The sequence below is a fragment of the Esox lucius genome, chromosome 18 (assembly GCF_011004845.1).
Source record: "Esox lucius isolate fEsoLuc1 chromosome 18, fEsoLuc1.pri, whole genome shotgun sequence".
Classification (NCBI taxonomy): domain Eukaryota; kingdom Metazoa; phylum Chordata; class Actinopteri; order Esociformes; family Esocidae; genus Esox; species Esox lucius.
The window spans coordinates 15,351,608-15,371,406 of NC_047586.1; the positions used below are offsets into that span (position 1 = coordinate 15,351,608).

The 19,799-nt window shown below is 39.1% G+C and overlaps 2 protein-coding genes across 4 annotated transcripts in view; one reads left to right on the forward strand and one right to left on the reverse strand.

Annotated features, from left to right (window-relative positions):
• On the reverse strand, nucleotides 1–9,454 carry tmem251 (transmembrane protein 251). Of its 2 annotated transcripts, XM_034287795.1 has the most exons (3): nucleotides 9,349–9,454; nucleotides 3,828–3,949; nucleotides 1–920 (listed from the first exon to the last, which is right to left on the reverse strand). In XM_034287795.1, exon 3 carries the CDS (start codon nucleotides 903–905, stop codon nucleotides 453–455), a length of 453 nt encoding a protein of 150 aa, XP_034143686.1. In that variant the 5' UTR covers nucleotides 906–920; nucleotides 3,828–3,949; nucleotides 9,349–9,454; the 3' UTR covers nucleotides 1–452. The 2 variants fall into 2 exon arrangements, with proteins under 2 accessions (XP_034143686.1, XP_010880762.1); XM_010882460.4 differs by lacking the exons at nucleotides 3,828–3,949; nucleotides 9,349–9,454 and adding an exon at nucleotides 3,214–3,372.
• Nucleotides 9,256–19,799, forward strand: part of itpk1a (inositol-tetrakisphosphate 1-kinase a) — a 21,662-nt gene continuing 11,118 nt past the window's right edge. The window contains exons 1-5 of one of the 2 annotated variants that reach the window (XM_010882462.4): nucleotides 9,256–9,409; nucleotides 9,550–9,667; nucleotides 11,447–11,471; nucleotides 15,132–15,257; nucleotides 17,088–17,205. In XM_010882462.4, coding sequence (XP_010880764.1) covers nucleotides 9,573–9,667; nucleotides 11,447–11,471; nucleotides 15,132–15,257; nucleotides 17,088–17,205 — 364 coding nt within the window. In that variant the 5' untranslated portion in view covers nucleotides 9,256–9,409; nucleotides 9,550–9,572. Of the gene's footprint in view, nucleotides 9,410–9,507; nucleotides 9,668–11,446; nucleotides 11,472–15,131; nucleotides 15,258–17,087; nucleotides 17,206–19,799 lie in introns of those variants that run through there. The other variant, XM_010882461.5, reaches the window with a different exon arrangement.

Genomic DNA, 19,799 nt, shown 5'->3' on the forward strand with positions numbered 1-19,799 from the left:
AAGGTTTTCAAAATTTAATTACATTTTGTCAGCAGTGCGCACAAGATTGACATCCATGTAGGGCACTTTTCCCACCTGCATAAGGTAAGTCTTCATACCAACTACTATGAGTCGGAATCAGGCCTAAAATGATTTTCACAAAAAAGGAAATGAAACCTCAATGATTAGTGTACGTATTGGAGTCAAGTACAGGCCCTACAGTACACAGTACGTTTTGGTCCAATCTTTTTTTCGATGTAAGAAACCACAAATACAAAGGTTTGTGAAACAAGTACCATTGTTCGTCTGAATACACACATACACATACACCATTAACAAGTGAATTGCCTGACAAGCTTAACACTTCAAACAGTGCTCTAGGGGAGTGTTAATCAACTTGGTATTTCAGGTGCAACGGATCCACAACGGCGGCTTCCTCTTATATCATTTACCAGTTCAACCGGTTTGACCCATTAGGTGTCAATCAGCTGCAGCCGGCTGATCTGATTGGATGCCTTGGCGAATGTCTGGTGGCGGTCGCAGAGCACCGCCAGGCATATTGGCAGGATACAGTAGCCCACCATCTTGGGGTCAGCACGTGTGCATGAGTAAAGGAAGAGGAACACCTGGAGATAGGGCACAAGGAAGATGGTGACCCAAAACCAGAAGGGCAAGAGGAGGAGGCGAGTCTTGAGACTCTGGGTCCAGGTGGGCAGATGGTCTGACGTGGGAGGCCCAGACGATTCGGCCGGAGGAGACTCATCCCCCGCTGGAGGTCGTTCCTCCTGGGCCACCGGCTCCACATGCTCCAGGGTAAGACGGTTGTACGTCTGGTCGATCTCAAAGACATAATAAACGACGGCCACGCTAGCCAGAAGGTAAAGCCCCACACCGACCCATCCCATCCTCTGACGGAAGTTCATCATTCTCCATACTTCTCCCTGGGGGGCAAAAAAAGCCATAGTTTTAATGTACCACCACATGATCTCACTCGTTTACCATCTTCGCCATCAATTGCAGCAGTTGTACAAAACTCGGTCACTGAAAAGCGGTCAACGTAAAAAGAAACACAAACAAAGTCACGCTTCAGCAGCCTTTTCTCAATTCAACTAACTTACACATGCACGGTTTGGACAAAACGTTTTAGAAAATGTCCACATCCATTGTGACAACCCAGCATCATGGCAGTTAACAGGTACGTGTTTACTAGTGATGGGCATTCCAAGTCTTTTCGGTGAGGAGGCTCTTGTGGCTCCATTCACCTGAAAGATTCAAATGAACAGCTCCTTGCACCAATGCAATTTGATTCCCAACGTTCACCAAAAACATTAGTTTTCAAATGACCGATCACTTGCGTTTACAAGCCAATGACATAATTACCACATTCGCTTTACTTCATGATGTTATGTGAAAAAATGCTGATACTAGAACTTAAATTTGTTCTGCAAATGCTAACATGATAGGATGTGAAAACAGTTGCTGGGAAACTAAAGCATTCACTGCTGTCATACCTTGTCCATTACTTCATATTCTGTAAGGAAATACATTTCATTTTGTAGTTTCCCCTCAATTTTGTGACAGCCATTTCACAATTATGGCCTTGCCTAATCGCAACAACTCCTCAGTAGGTATGGGATTGTCAGAAAGCAAGTCGAAACAACTAGGAGGTTTTTAGCTGTTACACGAGGGCTTTAATGTAAAACATTTCTATAAAAATATAAAAAGTGATTGAGAGGGCACAGTTATGCCTGTACTATTCAGTGCTTGTTTTCTCAGTTGAATAGAAATTAAGGGAACTGCATAGAATTTTCGCAACCTGGAAATGACTGAGGGATTTTGCGTGCATTTGTCTTGAAAAGAGATGGTGGCATCTCTTAGTGACACTGATGGAGGAGACAGCATGCAGATTCTCCAATCCAAGCAAGTCTGGCTTCTGTTGACCAATAGAAATTCAGCATTTTAAGATGCACTCAGAATATTCTCTGGTGAAATTGTTTTAATTAGCCTACTGCAGGTATGTTATGGACATCTCATTATATTACAATGCAAAAATGTTATATATATGGCACCTTTAAGGCTGTGATTATCTAATGAAAGGTAAGAAGCAGAGTGGGTGGAAGGCATTTGAGGGGGCACGATTTTGGGAGGGAAGTTGAACTTGATACAAATAAAAAGTGATGTTGCAGCTCAAGTACCCAAATTAAGTCCAGCATAGCATCCAAACCATACAGCTGGGGTTTTCAACTGGGGTTCTGTTGAGCTACTGCAAGGAGTCCTTGGTCACATCTCCTAAATGGTGTGTGTTGGTATAAGGGTTTGTGTTTCCGAATTTAAGAAGTAAACAAAAAGTAATTTACCTGACTCTCTTGCCAAAAGTGACTACAAGTAATGAGTATACATTTTAATTCTGTCCCCCACCCCCATGTGAATAAAAAACATCCAAATGAGCTGTACAGGCCAACATATAACGGGGGTTCCTGGATTGCCTCTTGGTTCGGTGGTCTTTGGACAAGAAAAGGTTTAAGAAAGATTTGCAGACAATGGCGGCACACACCTAGTACCTTTACCCAAGTCTATCACATTCTTGGCATTCACAAGTGTGGTGATTGACATTTGTATAGTGCGTTTTGCCCATTACTCATAACTTCTCTTGGGGTGATAAAACAACCGACCCTCATTTATTTCAAACAGGGGGTGTGAAGTGTGCACGCGGAACGTAGGCTATGCAAGTATAGTAACACGGAGTGACCAAAGTAAAGAATGGCTTAAAAATTAAACCACATCGAAATTGTGTAAGTTTAATTACGCTTGACTATTGATAGCTGGCAATATCTAGCATGATTTCCAGCGAGGACGTGGAGTATTAAAACAATTGAAAGTTTTTCTCAACTTTCGTGACGTCCTTGTTCACGAGTTCCTTCATTGAAATGAAGGGTCTCCGTTAAATTGGGTTATGCCCCCCCCCCCCCCCCCCCCCCCCCCAACGCCCTAATCCAAGACGAGTTGTCCTTAAAAACCGAATGCCCGTCACTCAATAATATGATTGCCTAGATATGTATTTTTGTCGAATGATGCTTTGCAATGCCACACACGAAGACAACATAGCTAGTCTAACTAGAACATGTTGTAGTCTAACTAGAACACATTTGACATATGGAAGTACTGTTAGCTGGCTAGTTAAGATAAGATAGATATTCTACCTAGTTAACGTTACATAACAGCCATGAAGCTCACCTTTCTTTACATGACAAATAGTTTTGTTGAGAGGCAACTTGACGTGATTTCATTTTAAATCCATGTTTATATTATTACAAAATCTCAGGCCATTCAATAAACTACCAACTAGCTATACCGAACGCCTTTCTTCCTTGTTGTCATATGACTGAATTTAATGCTGCGTTCCAGTGAACTCGGAAATCTCTGACTTCAATTTACTTCAAATACTGGTTGGAGATAAGACACCAGGAAGCCCTGGAAAGGTCTGTGTGATAATTGTTAATTCCATATTATTTTCAATTTTGTATGAAGATAACGATGTATCATGTAAGGTTTATCATTATCTTATGATGGAATATATGTTTATTAAAGATTTTCTTGTATTTTTATGATTTATTGGATAAGAAATTTGGGAAAGATAGAGGAATAAGTTTAAAAAACATTGGGCTGGATCTGAAACCATGCTACAGCATCACATGAGTTTATGTATTTAACTTACACCCGGTTTTTTGTACATCTGAGGTTTGACAGTCACACGCAGAATACTAACATACACGTTTGTGGATTTCACATGTTGAATACAAACCTAGTTCATTTTTGAAGATAGTAAGAAATATGACATTAAGTGATACCTGCCAGAACCTATTGAGCGAAGGTTGAGCTCTGCTCCACCGTTCCACAGCTCCACGGCTTTCCCATCGCTCTGCTCACAACCGCTATTTGCTCACAGGTAAAATGTTGAGATGTCTCAGCTCTGTGGACCATCAGAGAAGTGGGCAATGTCAGAAACTGCATTGTGTACGCGCACCAAACACAGACATATGGATGGTTAACTGTGTTTGGTCGGGAGTGGTGGTTAAGGACTGCACACTGCAGTCAGGGGCTTCTCAGTTTGCCCGGTATGAGACATCTAACTATGTCCCCTAGTCATGCAGCTTACTAAATACGGGCCTCTAGCTAAACATGACCAACAACGAAAACAGTTTTATAAATTAGTAATGAGATGATGACATGACACCTTGCTATACATATTTAATGGAGACCGATTGTCGTTGTGATGTTTTTGTGGGGAAATACATTGTATCCATCAGCTTTTTTGCTGAGATCTAAATGACAGCAGACTCATGAACCCTGCTATTGAGTCAGACTAAATAATCATTTTGTCTGGTTTAGTGTCCTCCACTCAAATCAAGGTCAACAATACAACCATAAGATCTTCTGAGTAAACAGCCAGGTGATCTGTACCCCATTTTTGAACTACTCAGAGGCACCTGAAGACCCACACACTTTCCAAATGTCTTCCAATCTCAGTCACAACTTATCTTCAAGGTGCTTTAATGCACAAGCGTACAGTGTCTTCAGCCCAGGGGCCCCACAGTTCAAGGGGCCTATCATTGGCGAATAAATCAATTAATATATTAGGGCTGTCAAAGTTAGCACTTTAAAGCTTGCGTTTAATTAAAAATAATTTAAGCTGTTTTTGTCGCAGGTTTCTCATTTTTCTTTTTTGAGCCTCTGAACCACCCAGAATCAGTTCTTGACTTAAGTGGAATTTGTCAGTAGCAAGGACGTTGCTCTGAAGTTTAGTTTTTTTGCATCAATGTACCAATACATTTCCTGGTGCTTGACGTGCGCGGGAGCTGTCCAGAACGCTTCACAGGTACTTTTTTCAAATAAAAATGACTGTATCACCTCACATCTCAAAATGGGACTCCTAAATGTTAGATCCCTTGCTCCAAAGGCAGTTGCAGTAAATTAATTAATCTCTGATAAACTACATGTTATTGGCTTGTGTGAAACGTGGCTAAAGCCTGATGAATTCACTGGCCTAAATGAGGCCTCTCCTCCTGGCTATACTAGTAATCATATCCCCTGTGCATCCCGAAAAGGAGGGGCTGTTGCTAATATTTATGACAGTAAATATAAATGTAATCTCAAACACATCACTAGTTTTCATTCTTTTGAAGTTTTACTCATGAAAGTTAACCAGGCTGATAAATCGTTTTACATAGCTACTATTTACGGGCCTTCCGGGCCATACACAATTTTCCTCAATTAATTTCCAGAATTCTTGTCTAACCTTGTAGTCATGGCAGATAGTATTCTAATTTTTGGCAATTTAAATATGGAGTGGAGTGGAAAAAGAAATCCACTTGCTCCGCAAACAATGAGTTTCAAAAGCCATACTATACATTTTCAATCCTAGAGCACTCAAGCAAGCCTCCAGAAAATTGGAGTGAAAGTGGCGCTCCACCAAGTTTGACATATTCAGACTAGCATGGATAGACAGTACACTACAATACCGAAAAGCACTCACATCTGCTCGATCAGCTTATTTCTCCAACCTGATTGAGATTAACAAAAACAATCCAAAATGTATCTTCGATACAGTTGCAAAATTAACAAAAAAGCAAAGCTCAACAAGTGAAGTCGGTCTTCACTTAATCTGTAATTAATACATTAACTACTTTGATGAAAAGATCATTACTATTAGAAAACAAATAACTGACTCCTCCTTAAATAGATATAGTCCCCAAAATCTCAGTTGTCCCCCTGACCAGGTGTCAATGGGGACACTTTATTTTTTTTGGATCCCGTATCGCTCGACACATTCACTAAATTTGTAATGAATTCTAAACACACAAATTGTCAGCTTGACCCAATTCCAACAAAATTACTTAAGGAGCTATTTCCTGTGCTAAGTCAGCCTATGTTGAACATAATAAATTGCTCCCTTTCCTCCGGATGGTAATTAACCCTCTTCTAAAAAAATATATATGGATCTTGACATATTAAACAATTATAGGCCAATATCGAACCTCACGTTCCTCACAAAAATCTTAGAAAAATGTGTTTCCCAACAACTGAATGCCTTCCTGAGGACTAATAACATTTATGAAATACTCCAGTCCGGTTTCAGACCCCATCATAGTACTGAGACTGCACTCGTGAAGGTAACAAATGACCTTCTAATGGCCTCGGACAAAGGTTCCGCATCCGTCCTGTTGCTTCTTGATCTTAATGCTGCTTTTGACACCATTGATCACTCCCTTCTCTTAGAGAGACTGGAAACCCATATTGGGCTACATGGACATGTTCTAGCCTGGTTTAAATCTAATTTATCCGAAAGATATCAGTCCGTGTGTTTGGATGGCCTATCTTCTGACAAATCTAAGGTATGTTTTGGTGTTCCTCAAGGCTCAGTTCTGGGCCCATTATTCCATCCATCCATCTTCTTCCGCTTATCCGGGGCCGGGTCGCGGGGGCAGCAGTCTAAGCAGGGATGCCCAGACTTCCCTCTCCCCAGACACTTCCTCTAGCTCTTCCGGGGGGACACCGAGGCGTTCCCAGGCCAGCCGGGAGACATAGTCCCTCCAGCGTGTCCTAGGTCTTCCCCGGGGTCTCTTCCCGGTGGGACGGGACCGGAACACCTTCCCAGGAAGGCGTTCCGGAGGCATCCGAAAAAGATGCCCAAGCCACCTCAGCTGACCCCTCTCGATGTGGAGGAGCAGCGGCTCTACTCTGAGCTCCTCCCGGGTGACCGAGCTTCTCACCCTATCTCTAAGGGATCGCCCGGCCACCCTGCGGAGAAAGCTCATTTCGGCCGCCTGTATCCGGCCAAACATTCAAGGGTATGTAAACCTTTGCTCCGGACCATTTGTGTGATTTTTGTTATCATTATGATTTAAAAACTATGTGATAACAAATGGCTTTATATGATCACTATCCTTAAATAAAAGGCAGTTTTCTTGCATGATCAGTCATATTTTCAAAATCAATGCCATAATTTCATGATTTCTGCCAGGGTATGCAAACTTATGAGCACAACTGTATTTTAGAACTATTTGGTGTACTAAAGTACATCTTAAAAGTTGCCATTTGTGATATTTCCACCATACAAACACCAAAAAAAGTCTACTTTTAGTAGAAAGGGTATAAGGGAAAGATAATTTTAATTGGACTACCTCATGAAGTTATTGTTGGCATACTAATGCTTATAGAGTTGTGTCTTCTGATGATTTTCTCTTTTTGAGTTGCCAGTCTCCAAGAAATTGGAATTACGTTCTGGAGACAATTCAGAAATAGGTATTGCTTTTAAGCGATTGAGTAATTCACAGGCTGATATTGACCTTAACATAGCTACCTAATACTAGTAGTAAGCTACCTGTAATTTCTCTCTGTCTGGCTCCACACTAGCCTGGGAAAAGTAAACAAAAAGTGTTATGTTTACTCAGTTACTTATATTACAGGCATGATAGGCTATAAAAAAGTACTTAGGTGTTATATAGTTAGCAACTGAGGCTATCAAGAGTTGTAAATACAATTGTCCTGCAACTCCCCTTGTAGACTCTAGAGGGAGCAACTCACCAATTTCTTATTTAAGTGGTTCCAAACAAATACACTTAAATACAGATGTGTATCTGGACACAGATACCTTCCCATCCAGAGAAACATTTCTGGTAGTTATGCAGGCCAAGGAAGAACTATCACATTTTCAATGTCTACGAATTGTTTGCGGATCATTGCAACACGAGGCACTGTGGAGGAGGAGGGTGGTGCTGGAGCAGCTGCCAAAACTAAAACCCCTAGCACCCAATCCTCCCAAACCACCAACGAGAGGCCACCCCAGACAGAAAGCCACCACGCGATAAAAGGGGTTTGTCTTTTAAGTTGGATTTCTCCCTCACCTCCTCTCACCCTTCTCTTTTAGTTAATAAAACACCCACCATGGCCCTGAACTCACCCTCTGTGTTTGTTTCCTGTGTCTCTCCCTGTTACTATATAATGCTGGATTCGTCATAAATGGTGTAGTCTAATGTTCTATATTTTATCAAATATAAACTAAGTCCATACCCACTCTCTTCCTATCAATCCTATGATTCAAAGCCATAGATGTAGCATTTTTTCCCCCAGTCCACAATTCACAGACTTTATTCACAAAACTCTTGGCGCACATTACAACTTCAAAGCCATAAAAAGCTCAATTAAAACAATCAAGTTGCCCCTATTAGAGGCATTCATTCATTATATACAACATATAAGTAAATAACATAGACAGTTGACAAATTAAAGGAAAAACCACCATAAAGCACCTGAGTAAGGTGTTACCACGAAATATTTACATAGGTGTACAGAGGCCCATTATAAGCAACCATCATTCCTGTGTTCCAATGGCTCATTGTGTTTCCTAATCTAAGTTTATAATTTTAAAAGGCTAATTGATCATTACAAAACCCTTTTGCAATTATGTTAGCACAGATGAAAACTATTGTGCTGATTAAAGAAGCAATAAAACTGTACTTCTTTAGAGCTAGAATCTGGAGCATCAGCAATTGTGGGTTCAATTACAGACTCAAAATTGCCTGTAATTGAACCTACAATTGAAACTCGTCAAGTCTGTTGTTGTTCTGAGAGAGAAGTGCCCATCAAGCCAATATATTGTGGGAGGTGCTTCAAGAAGCATGGGCTGAAATCTCTTCAGATTACCTCAACAAATTGACATCTAGAATGCTAAAGGTCTGCAAGGCTGTAATTGCTGCAAATGTAGGATTCTTTGATGAATGCAAATTTTGAATGACACAATTATTATTTCAGTAAAAAATCATTATTTCTAACCTTGTCAATGACAGTATTTTTTATTTTGATATATTTGCATTTCTTATTCAAACAAATTTCATGTATGTTTTCATGATAAACAAGAACATTTCTAAGTGACCCCAAACTTTTGAATGGTAGTGTAACTTTACAATAATGATTTTTAAAATGTAAATCACTTCAGTTTTGAACATGTATGACTATTAGAGGCAGGACATATGCCGGGGGACATGTCAAAATGCACATTTTGAACATTATATGTGTTTTTAATGCCTAATAAATTATTATTTTTCATATTATATAATGACAAACAAACACCTGTTGTGACATCTGAAAGTATACATGCTTAGCCTAAACGTAGTTTATATTATATGCAAACATATCTGAGGGACGCAAAAGGGCACCCTTTTCGTAGGACGACCCAAAAGACTCGAGGCGAATAATGAAAGCAATTGGTTCTTGAACCGAATAGCGCTATGGGCGAGAGACATGGGAGGGAGATAATTACAGGAAACTGATTGACCGGTAACCGGTTGGATTGTTGGTAACCCGACTTACCTGAAATAGTCTTTAGCTGGAGAGAGAGCATACCTGGAACACAGGTCAAATCTTGTTGAGGGTACGCGCTCAGTTTGCAAGAGCTGTTGTACAGAATGAAAGCCCTTTGAACGCGAGGGAAATAGAACAGAATCAGCAACAATTGCCAAAGCATCTGGCTTTTATTCATACCCGTCATTTTCGTTATGTCATTGTCATCAGGGGCACCTACGTCTGATTCTGAGATGGGGACTATTTTGAAAGGCAGAAGAGTGGGCTACTGGCTCAGCGAGAAGAAGATCAAGAAGATGGATTTCCCGGTTTTCGTGGAAATGTGCAGGTAATAGAATCAACAGGGTATTAGCAAATATTCTGAAAGTCCCTGAAGTTCAGTCAATAGTTTGTCATTTCACTTTTTGTATCACAACGCATAGTTTGTAACCAAATTTGTGAAATGTAGGCTATGGGGCTTTACACGCTTTTCCAACTCAGCTAATGAAATTACACATTGTGACTGGACTCGATTAATTTGGACGGATTAATTTATCTGCTGGTTCATAATTTTGTGTGCTAAAACTCACCAATATCTTAAACCTATATTACAAGATGTGCAGGAAGCAACTGTAAGGAAGTGTGAGGTATTCCCACCGGTTCCTACCCATGTCAGGTATTATGAGGGTCGGTGTACCTTTTGCCAAAGGTTTTAGAGTTCAAACGGAAAACAACAACAACGTGAAACAGTCCCTTTCATTGTTTTATTCTTATTTTAAAAACGGAAAATATCTGGTATTCTCTCGTTTTTTTGTTAAGAAGCATAAAATTGATTTTTCTATGCTTAAAATGGTTGGGTGTGTTTAAATGTTGAATACCTGTCATTGGTCAGATGCAGAGAGAACGATTTCGGTCCCTTCAAAATAAGAGTTCAACGTCCTAACTTTATTTTACAAAATGTGCATTTAGATATTAATAATAACTATAAATCAATAAAAGTTTAATTATGGGACTTTTTAGCTAACCTTTGGGCTGGATGAGTAATATGTTGTTCATATTTGCATAATCTATTTGGAGGAATACTATAATACCTCAGGCATAAAATTTCTAGTTTGAAAGTGTGTGTTATTGATGATAGGCACATATCGGCATGTACATGACAATACACCATTTCCGATTACTTGTTTTGACATGACAGCACCACTTTTACAAACAGTGGCTAAAAACACAGGGGATGCATCTTAAAGGCCTAGATTACCTTATCTATTTTCGAATTTAAAAGCCATATACAATAGTTCACACATACCCAATTGTTTTAGGAATAGGTCCTACAAAAAAAGGAACTGCTCATTTTCAGAGCTTCCTGGTGAACATCCTAATGTTCCTACAGGAGCTTGGAGCAAGGCAGATCCTCCTCCACTCAAAGTGTACATGGCTACTATTTCAGCCAGTCTTGTGGAATGCGGGGACTCCACTCTAGAGACACGCCCGCTTGGAACTCGGTTCATATTCAACACTCTGTATGAGGTGCCTGTTAATCTGTTGATCTCAAGATGCTTTCCTGCAAAACAGCTCACTTACAATTTTGGTTAAACGCTTGTACCCTTCCATTACTGAATTTGTCACTGCCAATGCCAAAGTGCTACCTAATGCAGCTTTCATACACAAGGTTATGACAATGACTTACAGAATTAAGTACAACATCAGGTTGGCCCGGCGCTGTCAGGGGCATGAAGTGTGGTATTGGGTCAAATAATAAGCGACTTAGCCATGGCATATTGGCCGTATACCACAACCCTTTCTGTGTTATTGCTTTAGTATATAGCACTGTAAGAGCAAATAACCACATGACGTGTTGCACATGAGTATCTCCTTAAGGGAACAGGTATTGTAAATGAACCGGGTTTTTTTTCTTGTGGCAAAGGAATGTACCAGTCTTGTGAACAAATTAATATATTCAGCACTTTAGTATTGATGCAACATTGCTGAATACTGTACAATGTTGAATCCATAAGATAATCCCTTTAAACGGGGTGTATTCATTTTAGAAAAAATATTAGATGTTAAATTGTTGGATTACTTCTGTATTACCATGATTAAGTTCTAACATACTTTATTTTACCCGTAGGAAACAAGGCATAGAAATGGTTCAGGTAAGTATCTTTTAGATTTTCTTTATGCGGCAAATATTTATTTCAAATTTTAACAATCCCTACAACTTTAGGGATTACTTCAAACTATGTACACACACGCTTACTAAAGCACTGTAAGAATTGTGCAGATGCACATTTGACAGAATTTCTGTCAAATTACCCTCAGTCCTTTTATGACAAAATTGTCCAAAAAAGTAACATTTGGTTGGGCTGGATCCTTAGATTCTGCCACCCGATTGGAGAGAACACAGTGAGTGCTTCGGGTTTGTCTGTACATAATGTTCTTCCCCTAGGAAATATTATGCTTAGTGGGAATGATCTAAATCATATTAAAACCAAACCCTCAAATATCCAATTGATCAAGGAACGTAACAGCTTCCTATACATTTTTCCAATCCATGTTTAGAAGATGCAATTTTTGATGTCCAAATATGCTCTACCCTTTATATTACATTGATACACTCATTCAATGCAGCCTACAGTACATGTTGCATTTTAGTTATATAGCAGACAGTTATCTATAGCGGCTTACAGTTGGACTATTTTCGACCAAATAGTTTTCAACCAGACCACATTCGGCTCAGCTGCTCTTTATCATAATGTTGGTCAATACTGGGTCATAAGGTTTGATGAAATGGTGGATACATCTGGGATATTTATTAAGGCATGGGTCATGTTTCAGATTTAGGCTTCATTTGTTGCCTTTTTGATCACAATTAAAATAGTTACATGGACAAGGGTGTTCTTGTCTTACATCCACACACTTGTCACATTTTTGGGGGGGACTGAATAAAGATGCTACAGGCTTAAAAACATAAAGTTTACTGGATCTTTATAACTAACGTCTGCAACTTTACCATATTGTACCGTTATAAACGGCTTGAATAAGAGGGAGACTAGGCATTGGGGCTTTTCTACAGCTGTCTTCTATCTGTCAGACATTTAAGTGCATTTTCTTCTTTTTTTTATGATTGTGACTCAACGCTACCGCACATTAAGGAATGATCCATGTAGTTGCGATCCTTTGTGTTGAAGTTGCATATCATCATTTATCAAGAGAGACTGTTTTATTGATCAGTTTTAGTGCAATTTTGAGTTTGGATTATACTTATGCACCTTACAGAGAAACTGACTGAATGGTCTGTCAATCAGAATCAGAGAGTTTTAGTTTAACAACGAAATAGGAATTTGTTCTGATCTGTTAGTGAAGCAGTTTTGTACAAAAGGAATAAAAACAAATGAGAATAGTGGACTGAGCATAAATTACAACAAAATATAAACTAAATATATGTAAGGTGCAAGAATTTTCCAGCATTGTGTGTGTACGTGGGGAGGGGTTGTAGATTTGTCCAGTTGAGGGTTGTATATGTGGGGAGGGGTTATAGATTTGTCTAGTTGAGGTCTGTGTGTGTATGTGGCGAGTGGGCTATAATCAGTTTGGTTATAGCCTGCTACCCACATACACACAATGGAGTTAATGCTACCAAGATACTAGAAAACCAAACCCACTGTTTAAACAAATCCTCATTGCAGCATTGTATTTAAGGAGGGGAGTGGACTTTGAGATATATTCCTTATATCACATATCATTGTTGAACAGGGAACACCCACTCATAAGTTGCCTTTTGTCACAAGGGACAACATAAATCTGGTTAATGATCAACTGGTCACATTAGTGGCAATCTGTAAAACATTTCTCGATTAGGCATTGCCCAATACGTAGTGTGTAGGTGTCAGTGTCAACACTTTAGATGCAAGACCTTTTTTTTGGACCCTTTATGTTTCAAGTTTATTTAATCAGGGAAGATGACTGGCTTTAAGGACAGCCTGATGTGTCACATATTATAATTAGGTTTTGTTTGGTTTGTCTTTTCACAGCAACTCGGAGAGTCCAATTCCTATTTATTATTACCTTGGCCACTGCTCTATTGTTACAGAATCTTTCTTTATCGGTGCCCTGGGTGTAGTCAGATAATATAATGTGTACAACAGGAGTACTGTTCTCTAGGTAGTGCACTAATCGATATCCTTTAGGGCTCTAGTAAATATAGTACAATTGTGAATAGTGTAATAGTGTTCCAGTGGTCAATCACAGATTGTGTTGGAATCTACTGCAAGCTTTTCCTAGATAAGAGCAGTAATGTCATGATACATTCCTTGTCTAATTATGTAATTTCTGGAAAATATTTCAGCACATTTAAGGGACCACTTTTTGGCACGACCATCCCTAGAGACAAAAGTTATGTTTAACATGTTTAAGTGTCTAAATGATCTGAGACCAGTGTAAGCATTTGCATTATTGGCAAGCCTTTGAATCGTATCTATTGGGTAATTTATTAGCATATTTCAACCAGTTACAATAAATTAAAGGGAGACAAAATAACAGAGAAACCTTCAAACAATGGATAATCCAAACCTTGCATGCATATTACATCTACATTATAGAATATACTTTCTTTGTATGCCTCAATCTCATTGGTTCAAGCGATCCCTTACAAATCCTAAATGTTTGCAGCAGATTTGCAGCAAACTTGTGGCTGACTTGTAGCAAAAAAATTAGTTTGCCAAAATTATTTGCCAGAAGTTTGCAAATGTTGGCCAGTGGCAAATGTTGGCCAGTGGCAAATGTCCCGCGACATTCTGGCAAATTTTCACTGCTTGTTCGCCACTAGTTGCAAGTAGTGCCAAACTTCTAGTAAACTTCTGGTAACAAGCAGAAACTTATATGAATTTGAGGCAAACTTGCTGGGAACAGTAAATATTTTAGCAAACCTGCAGCAAGAAAATTTGAATGAAGAAACAATTGGGTGTCAGTGGCTCAGTGGTTAGGCAGTCAGGCTTGTATTCAGAAGATTCGAAGGGCCAATTGTCGTTGTGTCTTTGAGTAAGGCACTTTACCCGATGTTGCTCCGGGGAAAAATGTCCCTGTACTTACTGTAAGTCACTTTGGATAGACGTGTCTGCTAAATGATTAAAATGTAGTTAAAATGTAATTGTTTTCCACAAAGTTACCGAGAAGTCCACCACAAGTTTGCCAGAACCCTAATTTGCATGTGAAAATATGACCGTGCGTCAACATTGCCAAAGGATAACCAGAAGCCTAATATTAGCCAGAAGCCTAATATTTTTGTTAGGGATGCTGCGCATTGAGTCCACCAACCTTGTTCACTGCATGTTTGGTATATCCACTCCATTATCTTCAAAATTACCTTAGCCGGGGATATATCTGGATGACGATGGAAATCAATAGCTTTTTCCAAAATCCAATGACACTCACAAACAATTCAGGAAAGTTTAAATGCTAATTAGGGTGCAATATTGACAGCTTTCATATAGTACAGCTGACTTATGGGCGAGTTGGAGAAGGTGACCAGATTTATGGACTGAATCTCAGGCTATCTGACTGAACTGAAGCTACAGCTGGGTACTGCATAAAACAAAAATTCAAAACACACAAGCATATTTAAAAGGGCTCAACAAAGTTAGAAAATACATGTAATTCTACTGAAATGGGCTCTGGATAATATCGTCTGCTAAATTATGCAACTTTAAACAAGCAAGCAGATCTACAACAGATGCACCGTACAGAAATGTCTCTGATTTTTATTTTGACAAACATCTAAGCCATTTCCCCCCCTCCCTTTGTCTCCCTGGGTGCAGCTGGATCTGAATCGGTCTCTGGAGGAGCAGGGCCCTCTGGATGTCATCATCCACAAGTTGGCTGACCTGATCACGGAGGTGTACCAGAACGACACACAGGCCCTGCTATGGGTACAGAGTCTTCAAGTAAGACAATTGGCATTGCACACACAATTGAAAGGTAGTGGATTACAAATTCTTCACCTAATGGTGGACGTTATTTGATAGGTGCAGCCGGGTCTTTAAGAACAAAGAGCTGAAAATTCTGTTAATATGTGTGGTAACTATTGTGGAAATTCTTGCACTGATGTAAACTTGGTCCTATACATGTATAAATGAGTTACTAGTTAAAGATGCCGAGAGGGATCTGGTGTTTGCCTAAAGGGCATCCTTGACCAGCATCAGCGGATTAGAGGGTTACTTGTAAATCAGTAAATCTGTTGTCTGTCCAGAGATTTATTTGCAAATAATTAATAAAACTGTTAAATTGTGCCAAGAGAATTTCGTCTCTGTACTTCCTCATTAAAGTGTTCTGATCGATGGAATTGCCATCACATAACCCTTGTTAACGGCTATGCAGCACATGGTAACATTTGTCCTAAACTATCAAGTAGTTATGAGTAACAGCAAGATTTTATAAAACGTAAGATCTTGCAGATCAACCTCAACCTGTTTTATATGCAATGTCAAATGTTAATTACAACTGCTATTACACAACCTGAACTTATGTCAACTGTTATTGCATAAATAAGGAGAAATAGGTTTGAAAATGTTACCTCATTCATTTAAGGGACATCTTAAAAGTGGACTTATTTCAAAATGAGTACACATCACAGGCCATCTGTTTTATGTCCAGCTACAGCCACGATCAAAAGGTTGATTGAATATGTAAAAACTGTAGTTTTAATTGATTTGTTGTGCTTATTCTGTTTTATTGTTATATTTAAGGACATGTGTATTGATTTTGAGGCCTGAAAACATTGAACATCTTCTGATACTAAATTTAAGTTTTCCTTTAAACGTAAATAGTAACTTTTTCTGATGCGCAGGAATTGGATGTGATCAGTTTCTCTCGCATACTGTATGAAAACGGATGAAAGAATGTCATAAACCATTCGACCACCTATTGTACCACATGGGTTTTCTGCATTCTATGCATTCTCTCTCATCTAGGCAATATGCACCATGCCACACACAGTATTCGTCCTACCTTAGCACAACCTTGAACCGTTGTTCTACACCCATGCAATCTCTGAAAAACTAAATTCCTATCCTTCCACTTCAACTCCTTTTATGGTTTCATTTATATTAGTTGAAGGGAGAAATAGGTGCTAAAAGGTAATGGCAATGTTCAAAATTGGCAAGGAGCCATGCCTTTAATTTGAAATGTTTACTTTACGTTTGGTTCCTCTGGGTTGCTGTAGTGCATACATAGTTAGCAATATGTATCCATGTATGATAAACTTCTACTGTTCTTGCAGAGGCAAGAAGTGTTCATCATCACTAGTGTCACTGAGTGATAAGAGGGGTTAACTAGCCTAGCTGGTTAATTAGAAAGATGCTATCCAATCAAATGTGTCCCTCAAATGGCACCCTATATAGTGGACTTGTCAAGTGTTGTTAAAAGACAAAAGTAACAGATCAGTACAAAGTAAAAGTCCAACAGTATACACTAGAAGTTACTTGAGCTGTGTACTTTCTGAAGTCTAATATGCCTTATTTAAACATTACTTGGATTCATTCATTGAGTGGCTTTATACTTGGGGTGGTTTCTTTTGTTTTTGCATCTTTAAAGCAAATATTCTGCAGTTATACACATTTTGCATTGACGCAAAAAGAATACATTTGTAACATTGTAATACCTGCATTGCAAGTGTTTTATGACTTACATTATGATAAACCCGAAATGCGTTTTACCATTTTCTGTGATTTGTACTAATGTAGACTTCCCCATTGTTCTTTTGGGTCTCCCTTAAGGATTACATCGAGGCCCATCCTGAAATGGTGGTACTGGACCCGCTTCCAGCCATTAAGACTCTGTCGGACCGCTGCAAGTCCTACCAACTCATCCGTAGGCTTGAAGAATTCATGAAAGGTATAGAGGCAGAATACACATAATTATATATAATTTATTTTATTATTGGGATTCTGCTTAAAATGCAAATAAAAACAATGCAATGATGTGCAAATCATTTAATTCCTATATTTAATTGAAAATAGTACAAAGACAACATATCAAATGTTGAACCAGAAACAATTTATTTATTTATGTAGATGTGGCCATGCCATGTGCACTAATGCAGCCCCATACCATCATGGATGGTATTTTTTGAACTGTGCACGGATACCAACCAGATGGTCCCTTTCCTTTTTTGCCCGGAGGATGTGGTGTCCATGATTCCCAAAAATTATTTCACATTTGGATTTGTGAGACCACAGGACAGTTTTCCACTTCTCCTCAGTCCATCCTAAATGAGCTTGGTCTCAAAGAACACGTCAGCAGTTCTGGATCTTGTTTTTGCATGGTTTCTTCTTTGCATGATAGAGCTTTAACTTGGGGTGGTTTTTGGAAGAGTTATTTTTAAATGATTTACCCGCACAGTCTTTCACAGTGTGGTGAATCCCTCCCCATCTTTATTTCTGAAAGACTCATCCTCTCTGGGATGCTCTTATTATACCCAATCATGTAGCCGACCTGTTGCCAATTAACCCTTATTAATTGTGAGACATTCCATAAGGTTATTTTTTGTAGTACACAACATTCCCAGTCTTTTTTAAATGTGTTGCTTAATTTGTCACATTTAAAGTGGGCATATATTTTTCAAGGAACAATAAAAAATGTCAGTTTCAACATGTAGATATTCCATTAAAAACCATCAGCTTCCAGTTACAATAGTCCAATAATCATTTCTAACATTAGCAATGAAAAAAATGTATTACTTCCCACTTGACTCAACAAAAACTGACAGAGAAAAACAGGTGAACTACAAAGCAGACAAAACCCCAGAAAATTTCATAATATAAAGGTATGTCTGGAAATAATTGGACACTGACACAAGATTTGTGTTTTTTTACCTAAATATATTCAAGTTACCGTTAAATAGTGAATATGGGCTTAAAATGCAGTCTCTCAGCTTTAATCTGAGGGTATCCACATTCGAACTGGAGGAAGGATTTAGGAAATAAAGCTCTTTAATATGTAGGCTCCCCTTTTCCAAGGGACCAAATTTTATTTGACAGTTGACTCAAAAGCTGTTTTATAGACAGGTGTGGGCTATTCCTTCATTATTATTTTCATCAATTAAGCAGGTAAAAGGTCTGGAGTTGATTCCAGCTGTGGCATTCGCATTTGGAAGCTGTTGCTGTGAACCCACAACATGATGTCAAAGAAGCTCTCAATGCAAGTGAAACAGGCCATCCTTAGGCTGCAAAAAAAAAATCCCTCAGAGAGATAGCAGGAACATTAGGAGTGGCCAAATCAACAGTGGCCAAATCAACACTGTTGTCTTCCGTGGACAGCCACGGAAGACAACAGTGGTGGATAATTGTAGGATCTTTTCCATGTTAAAGAAAAAACCCTTCACAATATCCAGCCAAGTGAAGAACACTCTCCAGGAGGTAGGCGTATCATTATCCAAGTGTACCATATAGAGAAGACTTCATGAGAGCAAATACTGAGGGTTCACCACAAGGTGCAAACCATTCATAAGCCTCAAGAAGAGAAAGGCCAGATTAGACTAAAAGTATGAAGAAGGCTTGTAACAGATCATGATCCGATGCATACCACATCATCTGTAAAACACGGTGGAGGCAGTGTGATGGCATGGGCATGCATGGCTTCCAATGGCACTGGGTCACAAGTGTTTATTGATGATGTGACAGAAGACAGAAGCAGCCGGAATAATTCTGAATTCAGACAAGTTGATTGGACGGCCCTTTACTTTACATATGGACAATGACCCAAAACATACTGGGAAAGCAACCCAAGAGTTTTTTAAGGCAAAGATGTGGAATATTCTAAAATGGCCGAGTCAATCACCTGATCTCAACCCGAATTGAGCATGCATTTCGCTTGCTGAAGACAAAACGTAAGGCAGAAAGACCCACGAACAAACAAAACCTGAAGACAGCTGCAGTAAAGGCCTGGCAAATCATCACAAAGGAGGAAGCCCAGCATTTGGTGATGTCCAAGCGGTCATTGCCTGCAAAGGATTCTCGACAAAGTATTAAAAATGAACATTTTATTTTTTATTTGTGTGGATTTGTCCAATTACATTTGAGCCCCTGAAATAAAGGGACTGTGTATGCAAATGGTTGCAAGTCCCAAACTTTTCATACAATATTTGTTAAACCCCTTGAATTAAAGCTGACCGTCTGCAATTCAATTGCATCTCGGTTGTGTCTTTTCAAATCCATTGCGGTGGTGTACAGAGACAAAATTATGAAAATTGTGTCAGTGTCCAAATATTTCTGGACCTAACTGTATGTTGTCATAATATATGCACAAACCGGTTTGACTAGGAAGCATACAGCAACATGTAGCCTTCACTTAAACATTCTGTAGACTTTCATTGACTAGACATAATTAAAAGGAAAGACTAGGAAGAAAACACTGTGCTTACCTCTCAGTTCACATTCATTTGGTTTGCCATTTTAGTTCATGAGAATGTAAATACATTTTACTTATAA